The sequence below is a fragment of the Netta rufina genome (genome assembly GCF_964035555.1).
Source record: "Netta rufina genome assembly, chromosome: 6".
Taxonomy (NCBI): Eukaryota; Metazoa; Chordata; class Aves; order Anseriformes; family Anatidae; genus Netta; species Netta rufina.
This window is the reverse complement of record NC_140129.1, coordinates 30,636,833-30,654,976: the sequence shown is the minus strand read 5'-3', so window position 1 is coordinate 30,654,976 and position 18,144 is coordinate 30,636,833. Positions and strand designations below refer to the sequence as shown.

The window sequence follows — 18,144 nt, the reverse complement described above, 5'->3', positions numbered from 1 at the left end:
AGAACAGTGCTTGATAATTGCATTCAAGTGTGAGCAATTTGGGGAAATTAGATGGAGGCATGAAATGCCACAGACTTCAAACCCAGGGAACAAAACAACCAATTCTGCACTGAAGTGGAAGAGGGAAAGAAGGAGAAAATTTTAATTCTAGTGGAGATGCTGCCCCTCTATATTCATGATTTAGATGTATGACTAATATCTGTATAAAGCTTCTGTGCACATGACAACATGGCAGATTCTCCTCTGAGCGCACAGCCAGTATCCCGTGTCTTGGGCACACTAAGATTAGAGGAACTGACAGACATTTAAGTGAGTGAAAGTACAAATACAACTGCTCTTTACCTAGCTGAGCTCAGTTCTGCTTCTGTGCTTTCATACATACCTCTTGTCTGAAATATCCTGAGGACAGCGAGATGATGATAGGTAAGGAGGTTGTGAGGGTCTGCCTGGTATCTTCCAGGCCACTTATGGGTCTGGATGTTGAGTTTGTTTGTTTGTTTTTTAAGCCATTACTGTCATGGATGAATTCTGATGTTCATAGAGGTAAGCAGCTTATTTCAGTGTTTATTAATTCAGCGTTGTTTTAGCAATTGAGAACAAGTCCTTTGGATTAACACCCAAGTTGGCTAGATATAGTGAGAGTGCGTGTCATTAAGTTGTCTGCTACACTGAAGTCCCATTTCAAAGCTGCAGCCCAGGAAGCACGCTTATTAAAGCAATCTAGTCAGCATCTACAGATTTAATACTTACCTCTCAGCCAGCACATGTACACAGGGCTTTAGAAAATGGCTTTGTTATTGAGGTACAAATAAATGCACACATACACATATTTGTGACATTGCCCATATAGAAGGGATTAATGAAAAATCTCACACTTTATCACAACTTGTATCAAGCCATAAAACTTTTGAGTATGCAGATTCCAAATAACAGCTCCATGCTGGAAACTTACTCAGTGATAACTGGGTTTGTTTGATGGCTTTTACAGACAGCAACCTCACACTCACTTGTAGATTTTGAGATATTCCACAGCTTTACTGGGTGGTGATGGGGAAGATAAAACAAACATTTTTCCTTTATCTGATCATGTGTAAATGAACAAATCAACTCCTGTATCAGTGATAAGATGTTTGCTAAATGGTTCTTCTCAACTTCTATCAATGGCCTGATGAAAGGAATTAACACTGACAGGGATAAGTTATTTTCTCAGGCATTGAGACTTCATGACAAAGGAGGATTTCTTTTGTGGTCAAAAGACATTTTATCAGTTGAATATTCTTCTTCATTAAATGCATTAGAGGCGTCCAAGGATTCGCCTGACATTTAAACAACTTCTGGATTATTCTTTTGACTTTCTGATGTGGATCACCTCTCTTTACTGAATGCACAGGCTGTAATTCAGATCAATTTGTTCACCATCTTTCCTCTGTCACTTATTCTGTTACATTTATCTCAGTAATTCATTACAGACCTCACCTAATCTGCCTCCAGGTTTTGAGGGTTCTTTAACGTGAATGTGTTTGCTCAAATATGTCAGGCTTAATGGACATGTTTTAGGATGATGCATGTCAGACTTAATGTATTTACCACATTAATCAAGCTCGCTTCCTTCACATCTATTTCCATTCCCTTAGAATGAGAAAACATGAATTAAATAATTATTTACTTAGCAATCCAGGAAAAATAACCTAAGTTTTGGCAGTCTACAAAACAGTGAATGGAACCAAGTCTTTTGTTTAGCAGAGGGGATTGTCTGGTATTTTTTGTTCTCCTACGGGAAGCTTGGTGCAAGCTTATTAAACAAGTAGAAGAACTGCTATTGTTTACATCAAGCTTTGGAAAAGGCCACTGAATAACTTACGTAATTAAGCATTTTGAGTATGTACGTGAAACGGCACATTTAGAAATAAAATTTGAAATGTATTTTTTCAGTTCCAGTGTATATCAGATCTAGATTTCAGGAAGAAGCCCAGGCCTATCCAAGAGACAAAGGCAGATGATACTGGAGTTAAGGATCCACTGATTGCAACTGGTATCAGTGTGGAAACAAAAAGGCAGGCTCTGTGTCATGGTTGAGATTCATGGGAAGTCAGATAAGCTGGGACAGCAGCCTATCAGTAAAGTTTAGAACGACTGTGACTTTTAAACAATGCAGGTGAACAGGCATGAGGATATGCCTTGGCAGGGAATGAATGTATCTGTGGGAAAATCAGAAGAATCAGAAAGAAAAGAAGAGTCAGAGACAAATGAATTTACTTGGGATACTACAAAGAATGTATGTCCTTTTCCTCATAGAAAAAAACTGCTTAGGAAGTATGTTTTTTTTTCTTATCATTTCTATAGCTTCTAGTATAGCTACTGGATGCTGGACAAAACATTATCAGAAAGCACAGATAAGGCTATCATCTTCACTATTTTGATACCTTGATACAAATAATTATAATACTGACATTTCATTTTATGCTGAACCTACTCACATATACATTTTATAGATCCTATTTTTGCTATCATTATATCTTCAAAATTGCTATCAAGTTGCTGGCAACTTCTCTATAAAACTTGCTGTCAAGGACATCCCTGTTTTCTATTGAAAATGTAGTCTGATCATTTTTCTGCATACAAAACTTAGAGTGGTGGACTTTAAAATACAATACAACATGCAAAACGGCAAAAATAACCAACAAACGTTCCATTCTGGAACATCAGGAATACACGGAATTCAACCAAATGTTCTCTGGAGAAGACAAAACCTTCTAAAAGTTGCTTAAAAGACAGGATTTTTTTTTTTTTTTTTTCTTTTTTGACCAGATTGCCTTTAAATTACACTGCAAAACCCTTCTGCAGGGTTGTTCTTGGAAAGTAGAAAAAAAAGATGATAAAGCCTGCTATAAGGGAGATGATTATCAAGAACTTTAATGGAATTGAGCGCTGGGATACAGCACAACTACAAAAGAATCCCTTGACCTCAATGTGTGGTTTTGTTCTAGCACAAAGCAGCACAGGCTACAATGCACTTTTAATGTTGCTTTGATAGTGTAGATGCCCAACCCTCCATCTAGCTTGAGACTTTTCAATACCCTTTTAAGCATCTGCAGGCCTTTTCTCTGTATTATAGAAATGCCAGTATCTACAATGTTCCATTTAATGCCGGATGAATCAATTTTGAGCAACTGACCTGGACCTCTAATGAAAATTTGACAGAAATTAGACATAAGTCTTTCTTTAAAGTTTGAAAAATTCTGCCTACACTTATCTTCATAATCTTTACTTGGTTCTGAATTTCACCTGACATAGTCAAAACAAACAATATGGGTCAATGCCACAGACAGATAATTTATTTCCGAGAGCTGTGAATCTTTCTACCGTGGATCCTAACTCCAGGCAGCTTCAGTGAATTAACTCCCATACAGCTTCACAGCTTCAGTAGGTAATATCCTGTACTTCTAGTGGATCAGACAGTACCACCACCAAATGGATAGATTTTGGATTGCCACTACCAATTCTTGCATTATCAAGTATTTGCTCTGTACAGTACCCACAATGCTAATGCAAATTGCAGGTCTGTTCAGAATTACTTTTTTTTTGGATTTATTTTTACCTGTAATGTCATTCCAAGAACCCAGAGGATAAAACCAGCGCTTTCTCTCTCTCAACAGGCTTTCCTTAAAGAATGAAATTGGCCCTTCAGTTCAATCAGTGGCATATTGAAGTTAACATTTCAAACCAAAAAGCTTGCAGTTCAGTAAAACAATTCCTCTAGATGAATTGTCCATGCTTTCACATCCCTGAGCTTCAGTGCTTTTGACCAGAATTGTTGTTTCATACATTTAGGGACTGCTGAGGACTGAATGACCACTGGAAGTCCTCTAGGATGAATAAAGACATTTGCACATAGAAATATCTGGGACAAGAAAAAAAAAAAAAACAAACAGAAAATTCTTTCTTTGTATTGAAACCTGAGTATAGATTTCAGAATAGACTTGAAACCTCAGAAACCTCTCATCAGCCTATTCAGGTTGGTGAGGACATACTGAGATCGTGTATTTTGTGCAGCTTAAGTATATCATTTTCATTGCTGATTTGTTCCTCTAGTGAATTTGTCATCCACTTGGGGTAACAAAGAGAAAAGGAAACTGGATCCAAAGAAATGATTATCATGCAGCTTTCAAACCGGGTGTTTTTTAAATTACCAAAGTGTTGATTACTGAGAAAAGGTCACACTCAGTCTCTCCTCCTTCAGCATCAGCATAGGTTTACATGAACACTGAAGAATAATATGGTTAATTATTACTAACTTAGCTCTTCATTACATATATATATATATTTCTAAAAAATATATATATAAAAATAGGTAAGCTCAGAAATCTTTCCATTTGTATAGGGACCTTACATACCCTTACATACCGAATACCCTTGCGCCTTCATTTAGAACTTAGAGCAGCCTTCCAGTACTTTACATGGCCTACAAGAAAGCTAGAGAGGGACTCTTTGTCAGGGAGTGTAGTGATAGGACAATGAGAAGTGATTTTAAGCTAAGAGAGGGGAGATTTAGATTAGATATAATGAAGAAATTCTTTACTCAGAGGGTGTGAGGCACAGGAAAAGGTTGCCCAGAGAAGCTGTGGATGTCCCATCCCTGGAGGTGCTCAAGGCCAGGCTGGATGGGGCTTTGGACAACCTGGGCTGGTGGGAGGTGTCCCTGCCCATGGCAGGGGGTTGGAACTGGATGGGCTTTAAGATCCCATCTAACCCAAACCATTCAGTGATTCTATGTCAACTGTATTTTAGATGCAACAGATAAATATTATGATCAAAGAAACTCTGTATTTGGTATGACTATTACTGTATACCACAGTATTGTCATGCGAAGTTGTCTATAAGAATGAATTCTTCAGTAATTAGCATTTGTTTGCTTGTGCCATGGATTTTTGTCTTTTCCCTGTTTATCAATGAAAACTCTGAATACATTATAATTAGTACAATCACACTTTTCCCGGAGTGGTTGCTAATAGGAACATTAAACTTTGTAAATGCTTTTTTTCTTCTCAATATGTCCACTTATTTGCCTCTTTGTGTAAAGCTGTCATTTGTAACTGTCTTGTAATGTTTTTGGCCGTTGTGACAATGGGGAAACAGGAAGCAAAACACTGAATATTCTATTCCATTGAGAGAATTCTCTTCCTTTGTGAAGCGAAGGCTTTTTTATGTTTACGTGGGAGCAATACTGTCAGAAGCCTGACACATTGTCTTTGTATTCAATAAACGAATGTATTGATAAGAACGTCTTGCAACCCCACTGCACTTGTCTGAGCTGGGGAATCTCTCATGACATGAAGGGAAAGGCAACCTTTTTATCACGCCATTTCTATTATTATGTACTTTAGCATTTCCCTCTTCACCACTCCTTTTAAACCCAACTACTTCATTGCAAAGGGCATGAGGAACGAGCTCTGAGGATAGCTGGACCTGAAAGCAATACGCCTGGATTTTCAGGTCTCTTATTTGGGGGAAGAGAGAGTACAGGTAGCATCTCTGCTGCCAGGGCCACATTTGGCATCCTCACCTACAATCCAGCAAAAACATCCAGGGTGTAACGCAGTTATTTTTAAAAAAAAAGATTAAAACTGTTTTAAATATGTGCTTAAGCACAATACAACAACATAAATGACTGTTACATAGGGAAATGATGTGTACCTGAGATACAAGTACACTAGACAAGTAATTTTGTGTTATTGTGCTTTCTTGTATTCTTTCAATGCAGCAAAACCAAAGAATCAGCAAAGTACTTAAATTTGTTCAGATCACCAAATGGTAATAAATTAAAAACCTAGCAACTGGCAATTTACAACTACAACAACACTTATCTTTTCTATTATTTCTTTACCACAGTAAAGAACATCTTTCCTACTTAATCACAGCTTCTTTACATCTTCTGTACATTCAGCTCTGTTTTGTTAACATTTCAGAACAAAACTAGTAGAATGAAGTCCTTAAAGTACAGCTACAAAACCACAATGAACTTTGTTTCTAAAAATGACTGTTTATGATGGCGAAGAATGGAGACCAGTAAAAAATTAATTTACTACCCACTGAAATTTTCAAGACTTCAAAGACGTTCCTGTTCTTCAAGAACCCTGCAATCTGTGAAACTGTTCCATGAAAACAACAGACCAAAAGCTTCCACCAGGACAGGAACTGCTGAGGGGACAAAGCAACTGCCCTCTGATCACACCAAGGACCTGGGTCACCATTGTGTGCTTGATGGCAGTGAGGCAGTGCATTGTAGAGCCATCCTTCCTGTATTATTCCTTTCAGCTTCTGACAACCAGAAGCTTAGTTCATAACAAAGAAAGCTGAATTTGCCTCTATCACATCTCAAGTAATCCTTCTTACCAGCAGGTTCTTTATAATCTTCACAAGTTGTGTATGGTTCTAAGAATACCAGCATGACGTGGGAAGTATTCCAACTAAAGTTTCTCAAAGCTGCACAGAGATCAGTTTTGAAAAGAAAAAACAAGCAAGCAAGCAAACAAGCAAACAAACAAAACAACAACAACAAACACATTTGTTTTATGTAAACCAGAAAAATGTGGTATGTATCAGAAAAATGTATGTATCAGAAAAATCCAAGAACATCTAGCAAGGAATTCGGTAAAAGAATCTGAACCAGAGCTAGCAAAGTTTGCTATCCACCAAAGAGCAATGTGGACATACAGAAGCAAAAATTCCAGTGTGGTATAAAACACAGCCTGGTGAGAGGGGCATAAAACACAGCAAGATACTGATTTAGGAGTATTCAGGAAGCTCACTTAGATCCACGCTTCCAATTTCCCAGCCTTGTTCTCATCCTGCTGAAGTAAGTAATGACTAGGACCTTCTGTGTTAGGACTCTGTGTGCTACTGCCAAAAACTTTGCTCAGACTTCGATTATTTTTACCATACCAAAACTATCTACTGCACGTCTCTCATCATCAAGGAGTTTCCTTACATCAGCTAGATCCTTAGAGCAAAATACTTGAGTTATTCTAGATGCTTTAAAAAGGCAAAAACAGGGGTAGATACCATACTGTGTTGAGCCTTAAAGAGATGGAACTGTCTAGGGTAAAGATGTGTCTTTTGTAATTAGTATAATTCAGATGTAATTAGTATAATTCAGATGGTGGGAAGTTCTTGTACAAGCTATACGAGTTTCCCAAGAACAGCACTGCCTGGCTACTCTGCAGTGCCACATACAGTGGACTTGTACACACCCGGTCCACAGACCTACCTGTCACTCCATCCATGTGACCAGCCCTGCAAAATGACAAAGAAAAGGGGCTTTGGTGCACAGGAGCGTCAGATCCACAGTGACGATGTCTCTCAGCTAACTGAGGGCCTCATGAACCTAAGGCACAATAGAAGTCTGGCTTTTGGGTGCACCAGCCACCCTACTCCACAACCACTCTTTCCTGTCAGAGACTCAGACTTGGTGTATGCAGGAGGAGTAGCACATCAGCATCCTCCCCTCCCCCCCCCCCCCCCACCATGACATATTACAGGACCCACTGACACAGTAATATATGAAAATGCATAGTGATTACGTGTCAGCCACAACCAACAATTACACTGATGAACACCAAGGAAGCACTGCAGTCTTTTCAGGACACTTTACATATAGCTGTTTCTTCTTATTCAGTAACTGGATTAAAAACAAAACCAAAATATTTCAAAATAAAAGTTTTCAGAACTTTGGGGCTGGGAGTGAGGGCAAAACAATTCTGAACCAACTTAAGTGAGTTATTCTCTTTTTGGCAATTTCTAGTATCAGAAAGAAAGGCCTTTATTCTTAGAGGGAGCAGCAAGTATTTCACTTTTCAGGGCTTGCACCTACCCAGCTGCAGAGCCCCATCACAGTCTTACAGTGCATTGTTCAAAGTTCTTGTTATTTAGTTACTGTAACAGAGCCAAGTTTTGGATGGGTTGCTAGAGATCAGAGAATTCAGGGATCTCTGCTGCAAGGAAGACAGAGTTCATTTACTTGATATTAGGACTGAAAACATTGGACAAGTCAACAAGGCACACAAACGTTATCCCAAAGAGAAATGTGTTTCAACATGATACCTCTGGTTCAGCCCCACTTTCTGGATTGAAAGCATTAGTGAAATGAAAGAGCTTTGGGCTAGTACAGTTACTGACAGTGTCCTGAAAACACTGAATCAGATTTTAACTACTGCAGCAGTCTCTGCCTGCAAAGGGAACTTGCTAAAGATTATTATTTATTTTTTTTAAATTCAGAATCGTTTTCTTATATTGGTGACACATTGCTCTATTACAGATCTCAAACAAACTTCTGTTTCATCCTCCGTTGTCTATTAGATATTTTATAACAAGTATTGAAAGTTCACCTGTGGTTAAAAATTAGTACCTGCCAATCAAGAAGGACTGACGGTGCCACTCTCCTGAAAAGTTTAGAGCAAGGGCAGCTATATTTGCAATTACAACTTCAATGTTTGCTGAACAGACACCTGGTTTGGTACCCACTCTGGGATAGTTTATCACAGTTATTCTGCTATTTGGAATTTTACTCTGAATCTTACAAACTCAAGGACAGACTGCAGAGTTACAGAAAATCAGTATTATTTCCACTGAAAGTATCATGCGCAATATCCCTTGAGTTAGGTCACTGTATGTAAGCCCCACGTTTTGGAGACTGAAATGGTATTTCATAGTCAGATTCCAAAGCTCTTCTATCAAACATTGCTTTGACCCACAATCAGTAATGGCATGTACTGATCTTTTATACAGTTGGTGAAATCTGACTGGCGGTGAACGCAGAGCTAAATGAATGCTAAAACTGGCATTAGGTGGGCAAACAAATAAAGTAATGAGGATTAAGCATGTTTTTTTCTATGAATGGAGACAGCAATAAAATCCAGTGTAAAACATAGTGTTGTACCTATGTCATGACTCTGACATGTAGTCCTTGTCATGGTGTCCTCCTCTTCTTCTTGCAGGTTTTCTGTCACTACTTTAGCCTGTACATAGTACAACAATGACAAAAGTGAGGAACATCTGTGACTCTGCTTATGGTGCTATATGATAACTACTGAACATCTTTTCAGAAATAAACCACAGTAAAGTTACAGGGCAGCTAAGAGTGGAAGTATATAGCCTGTCCCATTCTATTAATTATATCAGAGGACAACAACTTTAACTTCATTAAAAGTCACAACATGCAGTAGTCAAAAAATACCCTTGGAAAATGCAATTCCTCTGAAGAAAAAATATTTTTCTGCATTTAAAAAAAACTAAGAATCAAGAATTACACTCAGGACTGTTGACCTCATACTTGTTTTCCTTGAAAAATACCATGTTTCAGTTGCTATGCTAAAAAGAAAAAAAAAAAAAGTGAATTTAATAGGTGATACCTTATTTAATCCAGTTTCCAAGCACTTAACTTTGGCATTTTTGTTTCTGCATCTCTTTAAAAACATTTTATTAGCTAAACAGCGAGAAAATCCAAATTTCAGAATTCACTAAGAGCTCTTACATCGAGCTCTTTACACCTGTTTCAAGTATGTGTTATTCAGATCCCCTAGATTGGCCTGTTCTTCTGCATGAGTATTTCCAAAGTGTGTATGTAAGGTCAGTATCTTCCTATAATACAGTGAAAACCCCCTCAATTACATGTCATGAGTGGCCATAATTCAGATGCTAGGGACATATTTTTCTGCTATGGTATATAAATCAAACAGGAATGAAGATACTTGTAGAGTGCTGAGAAGAAAGCCAGCCCTGCAGAAAAAATTACTGTCAGTATCTCACAGATCTTAAATTGTTTGCTAATCACTATCTGCCATTTAAACCACTTATAGCACACTCCAGTAGCATTAGATACATTCTGTAATCTAAAACAGCAGAATTTATCATCATTTGCATGACATATCTTTGATCATTGTATATATTTTGCTTGTCTGGCTTGAAGTAGTAGCCCTATTGACCTCTTGTGACTAGCCTCAGTAAAACATGAAAGATTTACTCTCTATATTTATAAAAGTGCATTTATTATCTCTTAATCCCAGGTATTTAATTACATCTTTTTTTTTTTTTTTTTTTTTTCTTTTTTTTTTCTTCTGAAATGAGGATTTTCAGGCTATGGAAAATGAAGAGGAGGGTGCATAACTATTTGGCATCAAAATACAGCCAAAAACATCTCTCACGTGCATATGGCAGTCTGTTGCTTGCTAGTGCTGGGACAGTTCACAATATTAGGATAGATCTTGGGTGTTCCCCAACCACACAGACTACAGGCTGACAGTGCTATACAAAACTGGTGTCTTGATTTTGGTGCCACACTTCCACCTCACAAAGTAAAGCTCATGGCTTTTCTAAATTACACTGGGCTGTAATAAAATCACAAAGGTGAAATGAAGCAGTGCAGCACAAAAATGATTGTATCTCACCTTAAGCTTCAGCCAAGGACATGAAAAAGTATTCAGGAACATGGAACATCCTTGGTGTAGGCTAAAGGATTATGTATTTCTGTTGGCTGGCCTTTAGAGCAAAGTGCTTTTTTGATGAACACTAACGGGAAGTGTATCCCTTTGAAGGTGAATGCACAAGGCTGCTATTGGTGGAACATTGCTTTTTCCATAAATTCAGTGGCAGTCAAGCAATCGTGTTCCTTGTATGAACAGAAATCAGATATAATTAGTGCATATGCTATGGCATAATAGTGCCTCAAGTCTTTTCCTGGCACATCATAAAAGAAGAAATTTAATTGTCAAAAATTAAATGGGCTTTAAAGGAAAAACTTTCTATAAAATTAATATTTAAAATGTTATGGCTAGACTTAAATAAGAGGTATATACGATATGCAGCTTCTGCACTGTACCTGTGTCACTAAATGCATTTTGCATTGTTCAAAGAAGAAAAAAAAATGCTCTTAGTTTAGGGCTTTGCAAAAGATTTATGCTCTTTTCTCCAAAAGTATTCATTTTGTCTTCATACAAGCAAAAAAATGCACAATAGGCCGTTCTACCACACGCGACTGTTTTCAGTCTCAACTATATCCCAGTCCTTTGCAATCTGCTTCAAAGGAAGCTGACACCAAAGAATAACTGAAAATGATAGTAATAAGATGCATGAACTTTGAATTTACAGACTTTCTATTGTTTTTCTTGTGCAAGTTTGGAGGACAAGATGAAATCTCACATACTTTGGAGTCTTATGGTATATTTCTTTCAGAAGTAAGCATTAACAACTGCAAGCATGCTTTTATTCTCTTTATTCTAGATGTCTTCAGCCTTTTAGCACTAGATATTTCATTCAGGAATTGAATGCCGCAAAAACAAAACATGAAACTCACAGAGATGAAGCATATAATGCAACTCAATCTCCCAAAACAATATTAAAAATACTTTGATTCTCAGCGAACAAAAGAGTGTGTGGTATAGGATAGGTAATGCCTTTTCTCTGTGACTAATGTGTCCTAAAAAGCTAAACAGAATAATTAGGATTTCTCCATTATTTATATATATTAAGGGCAATCTTGTAGTTCCTTAATAAACTGAAGTGTGTTTCTTGAAGATACACTTAAAGTCCTAAACGACTATTATTGCTGCATTTAGAAAGACTGCACAAATTGACAGACAAAAAGCACAGCAAATTATTACAGCATTAGAAAATAATAAGTTAGAAAGAAATTGTAGAAGCGATGTGCAGGGTTTTTTGTACTTCTGTACAGTGAAGATATACCCTAAGCTGTCAGGACCATATTAAATGGGGCATAGTTAAACTGAGTGGCTCTGATAAGGGGCTCTGCTTTGCTATCAAAGTTCTAGATCAGTTGGATTGAATTTCCTGCATATTGCACATTTCCAGACTTTCATTCTCTCTCTTTCCTTTCCGTGACACTACAAGGACAGCCTTAGATACGCTTGTAATTTGTGGTTTTATAATGCAGGAGACATCTACATTTTCAAAGAAGAGATGATACCACAACAGTCAGGAGAAAAAAGTTTTCTAACACGCATTCTGCGCATATTCCCTTTAAGTTTTAAAAAATGACCTTGTGGATATTCTTAGGAAAGACATTTGCACTGAGGTAAAATATCTCTTGCCTGAAGTTGAAACCATGTGTGTTCATACTTCAGACTTAACCATCTGAAACAACAACAAAGAGTTTCTCCAGTTCCCATTATGAAGCTTTTTGAATTGTTTTAACCTTGAAACACATCCCCCCCAAAATGTATTTCAAATTCTCTAAAATGAAATAGTTGCATGTGCTGTACTTCAATAATTCAGTTTTATCAGAACAGAAGTAGTAGCTTCATGTTCAGTATATATGTATTTGGCATAAATTTTCAGATTATTTTGTGAAAAGTGATTATTTGTAATAACAATCATAATAATATGGTCAAGACAGCTACCAGGAATGAGAAAAGAATGCTTATGAAGTTCAATTACATGAGATCAAGTCAAAGTATCTCTGCTCTCATGGTGCTTGGGCTTTAAAACATCATGGGAAAGGCCCTTTCTTGGCAAGAAATCACTCGCTAAATTCCAAGGTTAATTATTAAAAGCTTCACAAGGAAGGGCACCCATTCAGTTTCACTTTAGGCTACAGTCCTGGGCTGTGCTTACACTATTCAAGGTACAGAAAAGTTAGCCACTCACATAACCTTTCAAGAATCAGAATCTAGCAGCTAACAGAAAATAAAATTATTTTTCTTCGAAATCACAACATTGCTATTCGCTAAGTAAATTAAAAAATCAGGTATAGTTAGTACCTTATTAAAATGTAAAACTAACTACAAGGCATTAACAGGGAGATTTTCCACGGTACAGAGTCATGGGTGAAATGTATGCTTTTGCTTTTGCTTTTGAAAGACTCCTTCTTAAGTGACAAATATTCCCCAGTGTGGTCAAATGCTTTGCCTTTTCCCCACCAGCATTGCACTTTTTGGGCTTAATGTTTTCTATAACATTCAGAGTAATGTTCAACACTGGCAGGCATGCAATTTTCAGGGAAAGGGGAAAAAATGGAAAAAAAGAAAATGGTCCTATTATTACACTGTACTGCAGTATGATTATAACATCGCTGTGCATATATCTCCACTGAAATTGAATTGCCAGCAGAAGCAGTAGGACCTTCATGACTAGCTGTATAATCTGGCCTATAGTCAAGCTGCCAACTTTGGTATTAATTCACAATTCTCTCGCTGCACAAAATCATATATAAACAGTTATTATCCTGTTTGTCTGTACTGGCAATAAGGAACACATCCAGAAGTTAAAAAGAAGGTAATAACATTTTCATGTTCTAAAGCACTTACCAGGGTCTGATTCTGCATTTCCATATCAGCTTTTGTGTTGCTGTTTTTCTTGTGGTTTCCTTGAGAGCTGATAGAGTTGCTGTGAAGAGAGGAGCCCTGGGAGCTGCCCTTCGACACACTCCTGTAGGAAACATTATTTGATCCACTTTCTGTCTGCTGAGCTGCTTTCTTATCAACTCTGCAGGTAGAGAGTGATTCCTCTGATAAATTACATTGCCCTTCTTCAATCACTCTACTTTTCCATTCCTTTAATGCTTAAAGTAACCTCTCCATATCTTTCTGTCTCTAGACCTTTGAGTGATAAATGTTTCTAACTAGCCTTGATCAAATCTGTCACTTGCAATTTCAGGTAGTATATCAATTTAGTCTTTCACATGTAATGATTTATTTTATATTTGTGACTGCTGTGGGGCAAATGTGAAAACACAATATAGCAATTGCTACGTTCTTCTGTGACCATAGGTTATGGTAGCTAGAAATGTAACTAATTCTGACTAGTTTCCAAACACGTTTACTGGTTAGAATACATGGAAATGGAATTCATTAAAAGATGTACCTAAGTATCCTCTATATTTACACATCGTCTGCCTACATTCTTGATTTCTACAATAATTTCGTATTTCTATCAACTTGGATGTAACTTCCCATTCTTTAATTTCAAAGACCATTGGTTTGGTTAACAAGAAAAAGTCAACAGAATTATCATTTCATTATTAATACTTTTTTCCCTTAAAGATGAAAGTCCTGATAGTTTACAAACCGATTGCTCCTATCCATTCTTAGTCTAAGAGGAACATACATTGAAATTAGCATCTGAGGATGCCAGCAAAGTTACACGGCACAACAAAATATCCCATACCTGTTTAAAAGTTCCTTCATAAAACTGTCTTTCGGTGAGTATGCAGCTGTGGTGGAACCTCTGACTTGTTCACACCCAGTGTGGCCGGATGTGTTTTGTGATGGTTTTAAAATTTTACTCTCCATAGCATCACCTAAAATGTCATTGTTTGTTTTCCTGTTAATTTCGTTTTCCATTTCACAGCGTTGTTCAGTTTGCTTTTTTTCTTTTCTTCTCTCTAATTTTGCTTGCTTAATTCCAAATCCTGAAACCTTTGCTTCTTTTTTTTCTACCTTTGTTTTAGGAACATCAGGTTTCCTGCTACTCAGTGCTGGGAGCTTACTCTTTCGAAAGCCAAACCAATTAGCTATAGAGGGCCCTGTCTTTTGTTTAGTCTCCACAGTGGGAGATTTGTTTTGTTCCTGACCCTTCTGGACATTTTCTTGGATGCATAACATGACCTTCTCCTCTATTGTAGGCTGTAGAGCAGGCGAACTGAAAACATCAGTAACCTCAGAGGCTTCCGCTAACTTTAAAGACATCTGCTGTCTTTGTGATTTTGTTGCTTCCAGTTTATGAGGACACTTTATTCCATCCAAGCTTTGAAATGATGAAATCTGTTTGGAAGATGCAATAGCTGATGCTTCTAACTCCAATTCTGCAGGCAAAATGCTTTTTTTATTTAGAGCTTCATGTTTTACATTTTCACTGTTTTTCTCACTCTGGACAGATGGACTGCGTGCATCCTTTTGAGAAAATGATTTGTTTCCATCACATTTTGAAGTGCTGTGAAACAAGTCTACTTTTGGAGACGATCTGAATGGCAGTTTGCTTGGGCTTCCATGCTGGCTATTGCAATTACTCTTATTTCCAAGAGAACCTTGTCTAGAGTACGAATTTTCAGTGGTTTTTGAAGCATTTGAAGGAGTCTCGTGTGTCACTGCCGACCCAGGAATGGCCTTGATTTGAAGTCCTTCCATGGCTGAGTTCTGCCTTGTTAGAGAATTTCCTCTGTCAGAAGTATTTGTAATAATCTGAGTCCGTACTTTTCCAAGACCTTCTGTAACAAGAGCAGATGGCTTTTCCCCTGTATGAATGCTAAAACTCTGACTACGAGCTTTCGCTCCATTCATGCCCAGAGCTGGTTTCAAGTGTGACTTGTTGCTGGAAGAAGCAGATCTCTTAACTAATTTGCTTTCTAATCCATCTACTCTGTCTACCACCAAGCTGCAGTTTTCATGTGGCTGAGGTGATGCTGTATCCATACTAAGTCCCACAGTAAAATTATCTTTTATATCGATATCAGACTTAGAGTCTTTTAATTCAGCATCCATTGCACCTCTGGTGGTTAGGCATTCATTTTGCTTGTACTTACTTGAACTCACATTGCTTTTGGAAGCTGCATTTATACTGTCTTTTTCCTGCTTCCCTGGGACGGTAGAGCTCTTTCGGAGAAGTTGAGGAGATTTGACAAATAATTTCAGTCCTACGGGGAGACGGGTTTTCATTCCTTTCTCATTAGAGTTTTGCGTAGCATTTGCAGTGTTGCTACCATGAAAGGATGACAATGGGGAATTGTTTACCTGAGATAGTAAGGGCTCGCTTGTGCTTGTGGCATGACACTGAGGAGTTGCGGGGAGAATGTTTGGCATCTTTTGAGGCTGATCAACCCCACTGTCACTGGAAATATCTTTTTTGCTGGAATATGCTTCTGTTGAAGAAGTTGTTTCCAGTGACGGACAGCCCAGGGGAAAGGACCTGTCTGTTTGAAAGTTTGTGTTCAGGAGCTCACGATTCCTGTGGAGACCTGGCTGATTAGGGCTTTTTGGGCAGACTTGCTTTGTGAAAACTTTGGAAAGTCCTTGGCATGCAGTATGGGGTTGCTGAGATACACATTTATTTTGCATAATTGCTTCTGCATTTTCCTGAAGGTAAGATAACTCAATTTTGGCCCCAGAAGATACAGCTTTTGCTTGCAGTTCATGACTAGATTGATTATGAAAGCCGGAGTTCACAGCTCCTTTTAATGGTGATGATTTCAGTATATTTTTTGCTGTTTCACTGGGACCAGCTCCTTCAAACTTTACAGCTACAGGTGATGAATGAGCATAATCAGGCCGAATCAACAGGGATGTTGACCTGCCCGGAGGAAGGGGTGGGGATGGCGATCGGGCTTCTACAGTTGCCAAGTCGCAATGAAAGTCTCTGGTTGGAGGTTCTCCATAGTCACTGGGCTCTATAAGGTGCTGAGGCAACAGTGGTGATGCTGGGCTCTGACTCTTTGGATACTTTGTCCCATTGGCCCTGCCTGGACGCTTTGAGCTGGGCAGGAGGTGGGCAGGGGGCTTTGGAACCTGGAAGTCGACTTTTGAGTCAAAATTATGAGGTGGACTTTGGGCCTTTTTGACTCTGGAAAGCTTTACAGGTGGCAGAGCAGGTGATTTTTCAAGGGTTGCATGGCTCACTGATGTAGCTACAGGTGTCTCCTGGCTCTCCATCATCATAGTTTTTTGTGGAGAAAATTTCCCTCTGCTGGGTATTTTAGTCAAGTTTGTCTTTTGATTGATTCCTGTATGAACAGTGAAGCTTGAATTGGCCTTGTATGATACCTCATTCACTGGCTTCACTATTTTTTGCCGTGGAGCATTTTGCAGTATTATTCTTCCACAGCGTGAAGATTCACTGCAGGTCAGGGGGACAACCGTATTTTTATTACCTGTATTATCCTCAAGAGTGTTCTTGGTTTTATCTTCAGATCCTTCTAAAGCAGTGTAGTTTCTAGCACTGCCTCCTGTCTGCAAATTAGTTATTCCCTGAGCTATAAGTTCAGTATATTCAGCACTGGACCTAGTTTGTGGCTGGTTGATTGAAATTTCATTTCTTGTTACAGTGACAACTCCAGTTTGATGCGAGCTGAATTCAATAGGCTCACCATCCTCGGCATCAAATATTACGGTAATGCACTCTTCAGAAGAGGTCTTTTTTATGACCTTTTGTTGTTTAATGAAATTACATGTCTTTGGCCTAATATCTGACTGAGCAGATACCTGTTTTTCCTCTTTGTCAGTAAACTGAGAATTCTCTGTGACTACGAGGACGTCAGAGTTCTTTGTGTACTTCTCAGAAAAAGGACTTGATAATAGATCTGATGGACTCTTCTCATCACTGCTTTCTATACGCAATTCATCCAAGACTTCATTGTCATCAGTATCTGAAAGCTGAAAATTAAGGTCCTTCCAGCCCGTATTAGCGTGGCTTTGATCTAACTGTAACTCAGGCAGCTTTGCTCTGGTGCACAGTTTTACTTCTGCCTGAAATTCACTGACAAAACTAGTTAATTTTTCAGGTCTTTCCTTTGAATTAAAATATGAACTTCTTTCTGGCAAATGTTTCCTATTAGGGTCCCAGTCAAAGAGACTGTCAGAAACACTGTGAGTTAATTTGTTACAATAGATCCTGCAGTCTTTGCTGGGTACTTCCTGCAGCAATAATAAGGATGAAGAATCGTCATCTGCATCATCATGTGAATCTGAATCATAAGAGAAAGTTTTATGTTCAATGCAAATACTTCCCATCTCCATTGGCTTACAATGAGTCTGTTCATTATGGCTGCCACATTTAACACCAGGGGAATATATTCCTTCATTGGAGTTCATGCAGTCTTTGTAACCCCATTTTGATATTACTGAAGGTGATTCAAGTAATATTTTTTGCTTCTGTAATTTCTTCAGCCCTTCTAGGATGTGGTTTTCCTTGACACGAGTTGGAGGTAGATCATCTGCAGGACTTGAGAGGTTACTTGGGAGTGAAGAACCAATGCTTATTCTTTTATCCCAGCTCACGGATGACTGTCAAAACAAAATAGAACTCACATATTACTCACAAGTGCCGTTAATAAAAACGTTACCATTTTATTAAAGAGATTTAGGAGTGCATAGGGCATTACGTTTCATCCATTGCTATTAATAGCAATGTTCTTTTTTAATACAG

At 38.1% G+C, this 18,144-nt stretch overlaps 1 protein-coding gene across 1 annotated transcript in view; it reads right to left on the bottom strand.

Annotated features, from left to right (window-relative positions):
• The window catches only part of NCKAP5 (NCK associated protein 5), a gene marked incomplete at both ends in the record, with an annotated part of 351,457 nt that overhangs the window by 50,334 nt on the left and 282,979 nt on the right, over positions 1-18,144 (bottom strand). Inside the window, 3 exons of the mRNA XM_084289510.1 lie at positions 8,936-9,014; positions 13,317-13,494; positions 14,176-18,002. Of these exons, the coding sequence (XP_084145636.1) occupies positions 8,936-9,014; positions 13,317-13,494; positions 14,176-18,002 (4,084 nt within the window). The remainder of the gene's footprint in view (positions 1-8,935; positions 9,015-13,316; positions 13,495-14,175; positions 18,003-18,144) is intronic.